The sequence below is a fragment of the Poecilia formosa genome, unplaced genomic scaffold (genome assembly GCF_000485575.1).
Source record: "Poecilia formosa unplaced genomic scaffold, Poecilia_formosa-5.1.2 Scaffold6, whole genome shotgun sequence".
NCBI lineage: Eukaryota > Metazoa > Chordata > Actinopteri > Cyprinodontiformes > Poeciliidae > Poecilia > Poecilia formosa.
In genome coordinates, this window is record NW_006799945.1 from 3,549,984 (window position 1) to 3,562,806 (window position 12,823).

A 12,823-nucleotide genomic window follows, 5' to 3' on the forward strand; every position below is an offset into this window, starting at 1 on the left:
TTATCTTAATTTATCTTATCTTAATGCAATGAGCTTATCTTACATTTTTAAGGTGTAGCTTTTCTTTTTTAAGCGAGAGAAGATCAAAGTTGAACACGTGAGCGTCCAGTGGAAAATGGTGTAATAATGACTCCTAGTTAGCAATTAACAGGAAGGCATGTAAAGGTCATGACAGTGCCAAGGTTTGGAAAAACGCTGAGCACATCAGCATGGTGAAAACATTGTAGCACACAAGAGAGTGGAGCAAACAATCGGACTTTGCCAAGATGAGAAGATCAACAGCAGTGATTTTTGTCTTTCTGGTTCCATATATCTGCAGAACTTTAGGCAAGTATCTCCTGCGTTACGGATATTCTGAATGATCCAATTCTCTTTTGTTTATTTATTTTATTTACTCATTTATGACGCTGAGACAGATCTACAGGGAAAACTTTACTAAATTCAGAACAAAAACAATTTTGTCTTTGAGAGTAAACATGGATCAAAAGTATTCACGTTCTATAAATCTGAAGTCACAAAGTTTTATCTGGCACAATTACAAATTAACATTTATAGCTCTTAAGATTCCAGGTCTCAAATTGTATAAAAAAACATTTTTGCTAAAATTATTGAGAAGCAAAAGGTGGGAAAAACATCCACAAAAACAAGTAATGTGTGTTTTTCTGTCATTGATGGACACAAAACTTTGTCTATGTTTCTTCAAATGTATATAAATGACGTTGGGAATATGTTTGCTAAAAATCATTCAAATAGGTTCTTGTTGAGAAACAAAGTATTCCAACTTTAATACAAAACAAAGATTGTTGGATCATCTTTCCCTTCACAAGAAGATGTTTACTGTAAGTCATATGTTACAGTTTAAATTTAAAAAATATAAAATAAAAATTTGTCTTACTTAAATGTTTATTTATTTTTTTTACGTGTAGCACCCTGCAAAGCCAGTCAGAATATATAGAGGCATAACTTTGTGCATTTACATTTACTTTACCTGTTTTATTATGGATAGGAAAAACTTGTGAACAAAATTGTGGGACAAAATTAGACTCCTGCTCCTGCCACCCAACATGTGGGTCTCTTGGATCCTGCTGCTCTGACTACAAAGAGTACTGTGTAAACGCTTCTCCATACTCTGGGTCCATACTGGGCGGCACAGACTTTGTTGTCCTTGATGCAAACTTCAACAAAACCTCTGACATTGTTTGTAGGTAGGACATTTTTTTCTACTCCTTCATACTTGACCCAAACTAGTTAAAAATCGACTGATCAATTATGTTTTTTTCAATTATCAGGTTTGATGATAAAACTAACACAGAAGGGTACGTGGATGGAGATGGTAGAGGCCACTGTATTTCCCCACTGTTATACGAAACCGGATGGGTCTCTTTGCAGATCTCCTCAGATAACGGCACCACATTCAACAGAGCTGGATCGTGGCTTTCAGGTACCGCAACTAAAGAATAAAATAAGATAAAAACAAAAGTTTTTTTTTGTTGTTGTTGAATAACTGGAGTTCAAATGTTACCCACATGTGCTGCTGTAGTTCACACAGGCAAGTTGGCTTCTCGATTCAAAGCTATTCTGGTGAACTCAACAAAGTGGCAGTACTATGGAACGCCTAATACTGGAGGCGAACTACAGATGACATGGAATACCACTTTAGTCAATTCAGAAAAGGTCAACATAGAAGTCTGGGGATACGAAGAGACAGGTAAGAGAAATGCATATCCACATTAAGGATTTCAGACACTGTAAATGTTTTCATAATAATAATAAAAGTTTCCTTACTTCAGTTGTGCAGAATTTTGCACAAGCCTTTTACATCAAGGCTTGTGGTTGCAAGATGATAAAACAATGACATCTTTGCTGGAATGTGAATACATTTTATGGTACTGTATGCGGTCATTGCATTTCAGGAAAACATGTATTGTAAAAAGTGTTTCTCGACAGGGGAGCCGTACTCAGAGTCCTGGCAGGGTGACTGGCGGTATCTGTACTCCCTTACCAAGGATCACCCCAACAATGGCTCCTTTAAGTTTGTACCCAAAATAGCCGAGGGAGATTTTTCTAGATGGGAGCTCGGTGCCGTTCGTGTCAGCTCAAGCAGCTACCCTGACGGCAAGTGGTATGTTCAAAAGATCCTTAAAGATCACCATCATCCATGACTTTCGGTGTAAAAGCTGTTCTTGCCTGTATGTTTCATTCAGGAACGTCCAAGCTGCGTGGAGTGAGGATCACGCTCTGGCCTGGCATCTAGAGGAAAGCTTCAGGCAGAACTCAGCAGGATGGGCTCTGGATAAGTGCTTAGCCTGGGACAAGCTGGAGAACGAGCTGCCAAACTTCCTCACTGAGATCATCAACTGCCCATGCACGCTGGCTCAAGCAAGAGCAGACACTGGGAGGTTTCATGTAGGTGGAGATTAGATATCGACAACCAGATAAAAACTATACAACCCAAGAGCACAAGCCTTGGACCGAGGGTTAAACATCTCTGTAGCTAAATAAAAGTGAAGAAATTGAACAACATAAGAAAGAGAAACTCATGAACGTCAAAGTCTTGGAATCTGATTTGGTGATCAAAGTCAATGTGTAATAGGTTGATCTGTTTATGATCGTATAATCCTCCTTAGTTCAAAGTCAAGAAGCGGTATCTCTCTAATTTCAGCATTTATGAGAACTCTATCTACAAGCAGCATGCTGCAGGTAGAACATGTTTACCCTACAAACATGACTACTGAGTTCAAAACCATAAAATCATTTTCATTATAAGGTCACTGATGTGGATCATGAAAGCACAGAACAGTGTGATTTCTTTGCTGAAGTTGTGTTGTTTACCAAGTAGTTATGATCGAATCTTCTCTTGATTCCTCAGACTGATTATGGCTGTGATATAGAGAAAGGCAGTGTGTGCACATACCATCCTGGGAGTGTTCACTGTGTGAGGGCGATACAAGCCACGTGAGTCTAAGCTGAGATAATCATTGCTGCTTCACTAGAAAAATGCTTAACTGCATTTGTAAAGGGTTTGTATGTTCACCCTTTAGCATGCACGTGGTTGTGTTTTTTTTCTCCATCTTTCACAAATATAAACGTTGGGTTAATTGATCTAATAAATTTGAATATTATTGAAAAGTTAATTTATTTCATTATCTCAATTCGCTGTGTGGACTACACAAGCCTTTATTTATGTCAATCGTGATGATTTCCGCTGTTCTGCTATTAAATAACATTTGTTGTTTCCTTTCTCCAGTCCTAAATACGCAGCAGGACAACAGTGTTGCTATGACAGCACAGGCGCTCAGGTTCTCACAGCAGACTCGATTGGCGGTAGCACTCCGGACCGGGCCCACGACTGGGGGTCGCCTCCTTTTAAGAAGCCCCCTCGGATCCCAGGACAGTCCCACTGGGTTTATGATGTGCTAAGTTTCTACTACTGCTGCCTCTGGTCGGACAACTGCTACTACTACTTCAAACACCGGCCCTCCAGCGACTGCAGGCGCTACCAGTCTCCCAGTTCAGGTGCAGTTTGCTAGAGCAGCTTTAATGGGATTATTATTTTTGTTTATGCTTACATTTTGGTTTACATTTCAGCGGTGGTGTTTGGAGATCCACACTTTATCACCTTTGACGGTGTCAGCTACTCGTTCAACGGCAAAGGGGAATACACTCTGGTCAGATCAGAGGGGAAGCAGCTGACAGTCCAAGGCAGAACAGAGCCTGTGAAGGGTGAGATGCTGAATTTTCCCCAACTATGTCAACTATAGAAGAAGCAAAACACACGGCACATGAACATTTTTTTTTTTCTCTAAATGTGACAATAGATTCAGAAAAAACGATAAATGCAACAAAGTTGACAGCTGTAGCTATGAAAGAAGGGTCGTCCGACATCATAGAGGTGCGGCTGGATAGGAGAAACGGCCTTGAGCTACTGCGCAATCAGCAAACCCTCTCCTTTGCAGAGCAGACCTGGATGGATTTACAGGGTGAGATTTCACTAACGTCACATATTTTAATACTTCTGACGAAGAAAGAGAAAAACATTCCCTTGTTTTATTCAACAAAGAGCTCAAATGTGGGCCTTTCTCCTCTTAAGCACCATATATTTTGCATTTAAGTGATACTACAAATGTTAAAAAGCTAAAATCCTGCTGTGTGTCTTGTTTCCTCTCTCCTCGCGCCAAATATCTTGCAGGCGTGTTCGTGTTTTCTCCCATCTCTACAAACGTAACTGTGATGTTTCCATCTGGAGCCGGGGTGGAGGTGCGACGTAGGGGTGAAACTATGACCACCACTGTCCTGCTGCCAGAGGAATTCAAAAACTCCACTGTGGGACTGCTGGGGAAGATGAATGGTGACGCCAAAGATGACCTAGCCCTCAGCAATGGGCAGCTAGTGCAGAACCACAGCAACCCAGAGGAGCTGTTCAGCTTCGGGGCGAGCTGTAAGAAATAACCTTAAACACAATACATACGGTTTTGTAGATAGAAATATAAATGATAAAAAGAATACCTGGACAGATTCTATTAGAAATCTTACTATATTCTGTAAATCTTTCACCAATAACAGTACGTATGCTTAATCAGGGTTTGTTTTTGTCTTACAGGGGCTGTAGAAAACACGTCCGCTTTGTTTACATATGATTCCGAAAACCTTCTCAACGCATATTACTTCGCTGCAAGACATGATCCAAATTTTATGCCAGTATTTTCTGTCCCTGAGAATCCAGATGATCCGCTGAACACCCAGGCAGCTGAGATATGCACCGGAGAGGGGTCTCAGTTCTGCAGGTGAGAAGAAAAGATGACAAAGAGTTTGGTTTAAAGCACAGCAGCAGAGGCAACGCAAGGTTTAAGTTATAAAACCATCAGCCATGAGGCTCCACAGCACCACTAGCATCTCGTTAATCTTGACTTTATAGTTATCAAGTGAGCAAACAATGAGCTTCTTAAGTCAGGTCTGGTCTTAGATGAGTTCCTGCTCCAACAGGAATATTTATATTTATTGCTCCATTAGTTCATATCAACCTCTACAAGACCCAGCATTTGATTCAGGTGTGTTGAACCGGGGAACAATTAAAACGTGCTATATACCAAGTCAATTGAGAACTGACTTTGTGAATGATCTGTTTGTGCCACATTGCATTATTCATCTAACAAATGGCACTTAAGAGTCGTGTATCAATTAAGATTTTGAATCTTTACATTGATAAAGACACATAAGAGTAATTTACCCCAGGTAAAATAGTAGCTCCTTGTAATATTTTAAAGAAGAGTCTCAAATAATAAGAGTCACAACATTTAAAATGTGTATTTTGAATGAAAGTATTTTGAATTAAATTTAAAAGCAAAGTTATTTGTTCTGGTTGTGTTTGAAAGAAGAAATGCCGTATGATTCTTCATGTTTTTTTTGTTGTTGTTTTTTTTTACTGTAGATATGACATCCTCGTCGGTCGCAGCCCTTTAATAGGAAATGCTACAAGAGTTTCTTTCCAGAGTCACGTTTCTCTGGTGGATGATCTGAAGCCAGGTATGATGTTTTGAAGAACCTCAGAGATTCACATGATTGAGTCCAACCTTGGCGTCACATTGGTGGTTTTTGTTTCATGCAGTGATCTCCTGTGGATGGCTCCCGCCACCTGCTAATGGGAAAAAGCAAGGAACCAGGTACCTACAGGGGGCGAAGGTCAAGTTTTCTTGTGATGACGACTACAAGCTTAGTGGATCAGAGGAGCGCACATGCCAGAGAAACGGCAAATGGTCTGGAGAAGATGCGAGCTGCAGTGTACCCAGTACGGAAAGCCAGTAAAAATAAAATGAATCAATAAACAATGAAACTTTGATTTTTAACAAATCAACACATCAGTGTCTCTAAATGCGTCCATGTTTGATCTTGAGTTTGCCTCTCAGTGTATTCTCTTCCAATCAACATGTGTTTTGTATGAACAGATTGCACTGTCCCTATGCTCGATTTCCTTGAATCAGAAAGTTCTCAGAATTCGATCATTGAACAAAACATCGGAAATGAATCGTTACTGCATTCCTTTCACATGATTTTGGTTGGGAAGCAACTGTTGATTGAATCCTTTATGAAATACTGTCATATTCACATTTTTGGGCTTCAATGTAAACCTATTTGATTCCGTTCAGTGACTTCATCCAGCTCTGATGAGAAGAAATTCAAATCATTATACAGTTCAGTGGGGGAACATAAAGGTTCCTGACCCTCGGTCTCTTTCTGTATGTTTTCCTCCTTTTTCTCTACCTCCATTTATTCTTGGATACTTTGAATAAACAGGCTCTTCTTCAACAAAATCTTTTAAAAAAAGAAGATATCTCATCAGCATAATTTGGGACAGATGGCTATGACAATTTGAAAATAGTGAAAATAGTTGCATCCCAGGGATGTAACTAGAAAAAAAAGGAAAGCAGGATATCTTTATGTGCCGTAGATGTGATCCTGTATTTTAAAAAAAGTCCAGCTAGTCTTACTTAAATAAAAATAAAGTATGTCGACAGTGTTCAGGCTCCCATATTAATAGTTCAGACTCTGGTGTCTGTTTTTGTAAACTAGAAGTTAAAGTTAAGTGGTAAGATGAAGATCTTTTAAGCTTTCAAATTTTACTATTTTCAGAATGAGCTTTCTTTTGACAATGTATAAACTTGTCCACTGTTTTTCAGGCACAAATGTAACTCCATATTTTCGGTGTGCTGTGGCTGTTATGCCGTGAATAAAAGTGGAACATGTTAACGTTGACTAATATCACACCAAAAGTTTAGCAAGTATATTCAATTAAACAACAGTTAGTATCTTTTGAAGGGCTCTGCATCTTTAACTTAGCAATGGCCATCCAACATATCAGGCCCAATATTGGTCTTGCTCAGGTTAAATAGATAAATCTGGGATTAAAGTTGTTCTGCGTCAAACCTAAAGAGGTATTTGATATGCTATCACTCTGAAAAAATTGGCAAATTATATTTGTCATCCAGTTGTTCATGCAGCCACAACCCTGGGCAGCTTCATGGTTGATCACTGCTGATCATTAAAGTTCGATTTGTTTAATATTAGTGCAATAAAAAGTTGCAAGTGAGGCGCTGGCGGTGTGAGGAGTTTTGCTGAAATAATTCAAATCCTTGTTGTGTTTCAGGTAAAGTTGCTGGAATAGTGGCTGGTTCGGTTGTTGGAGCCTTGACTCTGATTGTAATTATAACAGCATTAATTCTCCACTCCAGAAAACAGAAAAGGTAATTGATTAAACTTTCTCGCATTAAAAACATAATACATCAACACAATTGGAATATTTTATTTTATTTCTTTTTTACTTTTTGTCCTGGTTTCATATATTCCCATTTCTTATTTTGCCTCCCTTTCTGTTTCAGGAAAAGTTCAGATTCAGATGAAGAAAGAAGTAATACCTCCAAGCTCTAGTTCTAAATGCCATATTTTATCTGCATTGAAAATGTGCAGGTCATAAAGATTAAAAAATGTACAGCCGGATGAAAACACTGATTATTCTCAGAAGGTACATACAAGTTCTGTCTAGTTTGTATTTGTGAGCAGAGAAATAAAAACAAGCTAAACTTTGAATTTAAGCCAATTTTTTTCCACACACAAATCTAACTTATTAATGCACCTTGATTTTTTAAAAATGACCATGAATAAGATTGTGTTTTACTAATGCCTGTATGTTTAATATTGTATATAGGATATATTTAGTCCAGGTTTTAAAAACATCAGTGAAGCTATTATACTTACCTGTATGCAGGTGTTTTTCATTGTTAGCTCATTTTTCTCTCTACAACTTGACATAAAAAATTAGGAGCTCAGGACTAATAAGCTTCTTCTGGCAGCTGATAACTGAACATAATAATATATGGACTAATTTATAATAATAATAATACTACTACTACTACTACTACAACTACTACTACTACTACTACTAATAATAATAATAATAATAATTTACGGTGTTTTATTCATACACTGTTTTCAGCATATATGGATCATAAGCATATACAGGTGCATTTTTTTAACTGTGGATTTTGTGTAGGTACATAACATTTTTGGTAAATGTAAATAATCCAGGCACATTTGCATTAAATTAAATCTGTTTTATACCAGTTTGGTCTCTTTTTTGCCACTAAAACATCAAAAGATTTCCTAGCATACCATGTCTTTAGCAATAGGTCCTCTACGAACCCTGAAGACTGTTGAGCTGGATCTTTGTCGATTCAACTTGCTTTTCTATCATCTGAAGTATCACATTGATATCTGTTCAGGAAACAGCAGGAAACACCGGACGTCCTTGTATGCTGATGATATAATTCTCTATTTAGCAAACTTTTGAGTCAGTCTTCCTACATTTATGCATCAGACTGAAATATCTGGAGTGTCTTTTGACTTTGATTTGTAGACAGTATCCTGTTATTGTGTCTCCTTCACTTGTCCAGAAAAAAGTCTTAACATTTTCTGAATTGCTCAGAGTCTGTGTCTGATTTATTGTGTATTTTGGTGTAACCTTTTCTTGCTAGCTTTAAGTCAGAATCCCATTATGCTGCTGATGAGTTTACAACTGGGCTGTTTACCTCTTCCATTGCTGACACTATTGGCAAACTTAGACCAGTGTTAAGCTGCTCAGTTTATTTATTTATTCAAAAAAGGAACTAACAATTTATTAAAATTTTATTCATAAGCAAAAAATACACAAACCCTTAAAAATGATGTTTATGATAATGAGATAAAGCCTTTTAAAGAAGCCAGAGCTTCAGCCCCTATAAGTTTACAGTAACAAATGACAGAAAACAAAATATTCTACTTAAGCAAAAAGTAACATTTCAATAAGGTTTATTCAATCAATCAATCATCAGTCACGTTTATTTATATAAAACATTTTAGCAACAAGGCATTTCGAAGTGCTTTACTTCATGAAAACACAAAAATACAAAGTCATAGATTCATTGACGCGTTACATTTTGTCAAGTGCCAAATTTACACATCAGAATGTTTATTACTGTTTCAATCAACATAATTCAAGTATTTTGTTTTATGGTTTTTATACATGAATATTTAGTATCAACGTTTAACAATTTATTCATTCTTGTTGATGGCCTGTGCTGCACTGCTTTAACTCAAAAGCAGAATACTAGACAAACAAAAAATTTTTTTGGTTAAAATACATTTTAAAAAGATTTGAATTTCATCTGCACTTTGCTTCACTGAACGTGTTTACCCGATAAGTACTCACCGTTTATCTGACCTAACCTTTGAGCATAACTGAGAAAGCGTCAGATATTAAGTCACTAATAAATACCTCCCTCTCCAAAGGTCTGCAGATGCTTACTGCATTACTTGAACAACTTGTCACCCACAAAGATGCGACTGTGAAATTCCTCGCTGCCATCTGAATTCACCAATCCCTTCATCCATCACTTTGTCCGGGCTGCGAACACAACTTTAGTCATGTGTTTGGGTTTTCTTTGACTAAGTTATTTGTCCAGAGATCATCTTATTTTGTTGCTTTTAAGCTGAGTGTTTAGCTTAGGGAGTGGAAGTAACTTGTTTGTTTACTGTGCGACTTTAAATGAGCCGTTGTTCCCTCACATAACAGACTGCAGTGGTTTCTGTGGACAAAGAGCACCAGTATGTGACAAGACTGCAGAGGCCAGAGCTGAATAAACAGGCTGCTTGCTGCTTCCAGTAGGAGTCAAGAGTTATAAATACAAATAATTAGCATTGTCTGTTCCACCTACCGGGGCAACAGAGGAGCATCTCACCATATATCAAGTCGTTCTCATGTCTTACATCACGCTTTCTGCTGTGCAAGTGCAACATTGAGTCAGCTGGATATATATATATATATATATATATATATATATAAAGTGTGTGTGTTCAGCACTGCATGCCTCAGAGTAGCTTTCCTCCTCAGACCTCCTCCTCACTTGTTGTTACATGTGAGCAATAAACTACAGCTGCTCTATTGTTTCGTCAGTGTTGGAGCTGCAGGAGCTGTCGAGCTTATCGTCAAGGACATGGCTGAGCAAAACAAACTTTTACCTCGTCCCATCTTCCGCAGAGACGTGCCCTGGGAGCCCTTCCCGAACTGGACCCAGCCGAGCCGCATCTTTGCTCAAGACTTTGGGCTCCCTCCTTTGCTGGAGCCCGGTGACATCGATTGGCTTGACTGGGCAAAGAAGAGGCTCGCTTCTTCCGCCTGGCCGGGGTACGTCCAGTCCCCTCTTCTGCCTCCGTTGAGCAGTCGCCACGGTGAGCAGGACATGCCACAGGTAACGTGTGGCGTGTCAGAGATCCAAACCGGACAGAACTGCTGGAAAATCACCCTGGACGTCAATCACTTCACACCAGAAGAGATAACAATCACAACCAAGGATGGGTACTTGCAAATATCAGGTAAAATACTGCTTGATTTGAAAATAAAATTTCTGATGAAATCTTTGCAAAAACTGCAATAAAGTATTATTCTTAAACGTTGATATTCTTTGAAAAATTGGTTTGTTGTCAAGGAACTCATGAAGAGAGGCAGGATGAGCATGGAGTGGTCTCAAGGTGCTTCAGTCGTAAATACAAGTAAGTTGTCTGACAATATAATGTATTTCACATGTCATACTGATTATTAGATCTGTTCATGAAACACATGTTGTTGACAAATTAACAATAAAAATCAAGTTAAAGAAGCAGGCAAAAATGAGAAACGAGTATCAACAACTCAATAGGCTTTATATCTTTATTTGTCAATAACATGCAGCAAATTTTTCTTTCATTAACTTTCCTCTCAGAAACAAACTGTGTGGTTGAATAAAAATTATTTGAAATCTAAATCTCTATTTGGATATGACTGATCATACTCAGATGATCCAAAGTATACAACAGATATAAAAAATACAACTATTATTGCATTTTGTTTAATCTCACTCAGCAAAACAACGTCAAATGTGAAATATTTCTGTTAGTTATATACTGACAAACTCTATCTGCTTAAGGTTGCCACAGGGGGCAGATTTGCAGCACATCAGTTCGGCGCTGTCTGATGGAGTCCTGTCTGTAGAGGCTCCCGTCTCCGGCACGTCTGTCAGCAACCCATGCAGTGAGATTGTTGTTCCAGTTCAGATCAAACAGACAGAAGACGGAGAGAAGTGAGCTAAAGACCCGGCTGCGTGATAAAAGAAAAAAAAAACTGTTGTGTCGATCTTTTAATATGATTGTTTACTAAGTTTGCATGTTTTAAATATCGTAACTTAAAAAAGCATCTAGACTATTTTAACATTTTTGTTTTTAAAATTGAAGAACTTAACCCAAATCTTTCCTCTTTCGAGCACAAAAATAATTTAGGTTAGTTTTCCGACTTCTTCAGCCAAACTTGGGGTGAATAATCATCAAAATGCTGAATTGATATAAGATAATCTACAAATGTAATAAAAAAAACCGCTTTTGGCATCTAAATTAGAAAAAAAATAAAATATTTTTTATAACTGCGTTTCAGTGTGTTTGTATTTTCTGTATTTTTTTTTGTCATTGCAAATAGGTCAACACCGACATCTAGTGGTCAAACTGAATACTACATCCCAGTGGTTCAAAAGCAAGAAATGCGGAGGCTTCTTTTAAAAACTGTTTAGAAATACTATTTCATTGATCAGTATGAAATTAAAAGGCTTTCATGCAACCTTTGCAACCATCTAAGGGAAGTTATTAGGCTATCAGTCATCTGTGGTGTCTGATATTTGTGGTATATTGCTACTATTATTATTTTAGGTTTTCTTATACAACGCTAATCAGTCATAAAATTGTGATCACTTACAGGTAAAGTCAATAACATTGATTATCTCTTCATCATGGCTCATGATGAAGAGATAATCAGCAGCAAGTGAACATTTTCACATTTTCCCTCAGAAGTGAATCATAAAAATGGGATAGTGAAAGCATTTGATTGAGACCGGTAAAGGTCAAATTGTCAGTCAGTCTGGCCTGTTTTAGCAGGGTTATGCACCCTGCACACAAAACAAAAACAGCCCAGGAATGGTTTGTTAAGCACCACAAGCATGAGGTGATAAAAAGAACAGCAATTTCAGATCAGTCACTCAAACATCGGGAAACCAGACATCACAACGCATCCTTGGGGTTCTGGTCCAGTCCAATCCTCAACTGCTCAAGGTAGTTTTGGATGAAAAAGGTGCACATTTTCATCTTTATGTTATGCCATATTTCTGTACAGTAAATGCAGACTCTCAACATGTCGCTGGTCAGAAGGAGATAACGTCACAGGACTGTCCTGCCCCCTTGTGGTAGCTCGAGGACATAGCGACATACGTCAGGAATGGCAGCCAATAAAGCGAAGCAGAAGAAACAAAAGTTTAAAAAGTTGCAGTTTCACCGTCACGTCAGAAGTCAGAGATTAAAACGGCGCAGTCAAATTCAGTTCCACTTGTTATTCTTATATACATACAAGCTAGTGTTAGCACTGCAGCACAGCTACATGTTACGGGATGTTAGAAAAGCAACATCTTAAAAATCTCTTCACTCATTGCTTCACAATCTATGCAACTGTTTATGATCTGGTTATTATGAGCAATTATGTAACTTTAATAATGACAATCATCATGGTGAAAAAATTTATGTTGCCAGTGTTTGTAACATTCAAACTGAAAAAAAAAGCAAAGGTTGAAAAGTTTCGTGACAGTATTATTCAGACATGGTTTTAGAAGTCATTTTTTTCTACAGTAATCAGACAGTAGTTGGGCTCCATATAATCCAATTTGATTTTTAAGAAAAACAATGTTACGTTACAATGAAGGTATGTAAGCTGTGTGTGTGTGTG

At 37.9% G+C, this 12,823-nt stretch overlaps 2 protein-coding genes across 3 annotated transcripts; both read left to right on the top strand.

Annotated features, from left to right (window-relative positions):
• Positions 1–86: 86 nt before the first annotated feature.
• Positions 87–7,908, top strand: LOC103149031 (sushi domain-containing protein 2-like). 2 transcript variants are annotated; one of them, XM_007568046.2, is made up of 16 exons: positions 87–327; positions 1,007–1,205; positions 1,290–1,441; positions 1,541–1,708; positions 1,948–2,122; positions 2,205–2,406; positions 2,870–2,955; positions 3,248–3,516; positions 3,589–3,723; positions 3,819–3,980; positions 4,190–4,438; positions 4,601–4,784; positions 5,429–5,523; positions 5,606–5,785; positions 7,142–7,238; positions 7,374–7,908. In XM_007568046.2, the coding sequence occupies exons 1-16, from the start codon at positions 267–269 to the stop codon at positions 7,420–7,422; spliced, it is 2,463 nt and encodes an 820-aa protein (XP_007568108.1). In that variant the 5' UTR covers positions 87–266; the 3' UTR covers positions 7,423–7,908. The 2 variants fall into 2 exon arrangements, with proteins under 2 accessions (XP_007568108.1, XP_007568116.1); XM_007568054.2 differs by lacking the exon at positions 7,374–7,908 and having other exon boundaries at positions 91–327; positions 5,606–5,660; positions 7,142–7,227.
• Positions 7,909–9,726: 1,818 nt separating this feature from the next.
• On the top strand, positions 9,727–11,430 carry LOC103149046 (heat shock protein beta-1-like). Its single transcript, XM_007568066.2, has 3 exons — positions 9,727–10,401; positions 10,515–10,578; positions 10,992–11,430. The coding sequence occupies exons 1-3, from the start codon at positions 10,023–10,025 to the stop codon at positions 11,146–11,148; spliced, it is 600 nt and encodes a 199-aa protein (XP_007568128.1). The 5' UTR covers positions 9,727–10,022; the 3' UTR covers positions 11,149–11,430.
• The last annotated feature ends 1,393 nt before the right edge of the window (positions 11,431–12,823 follow it).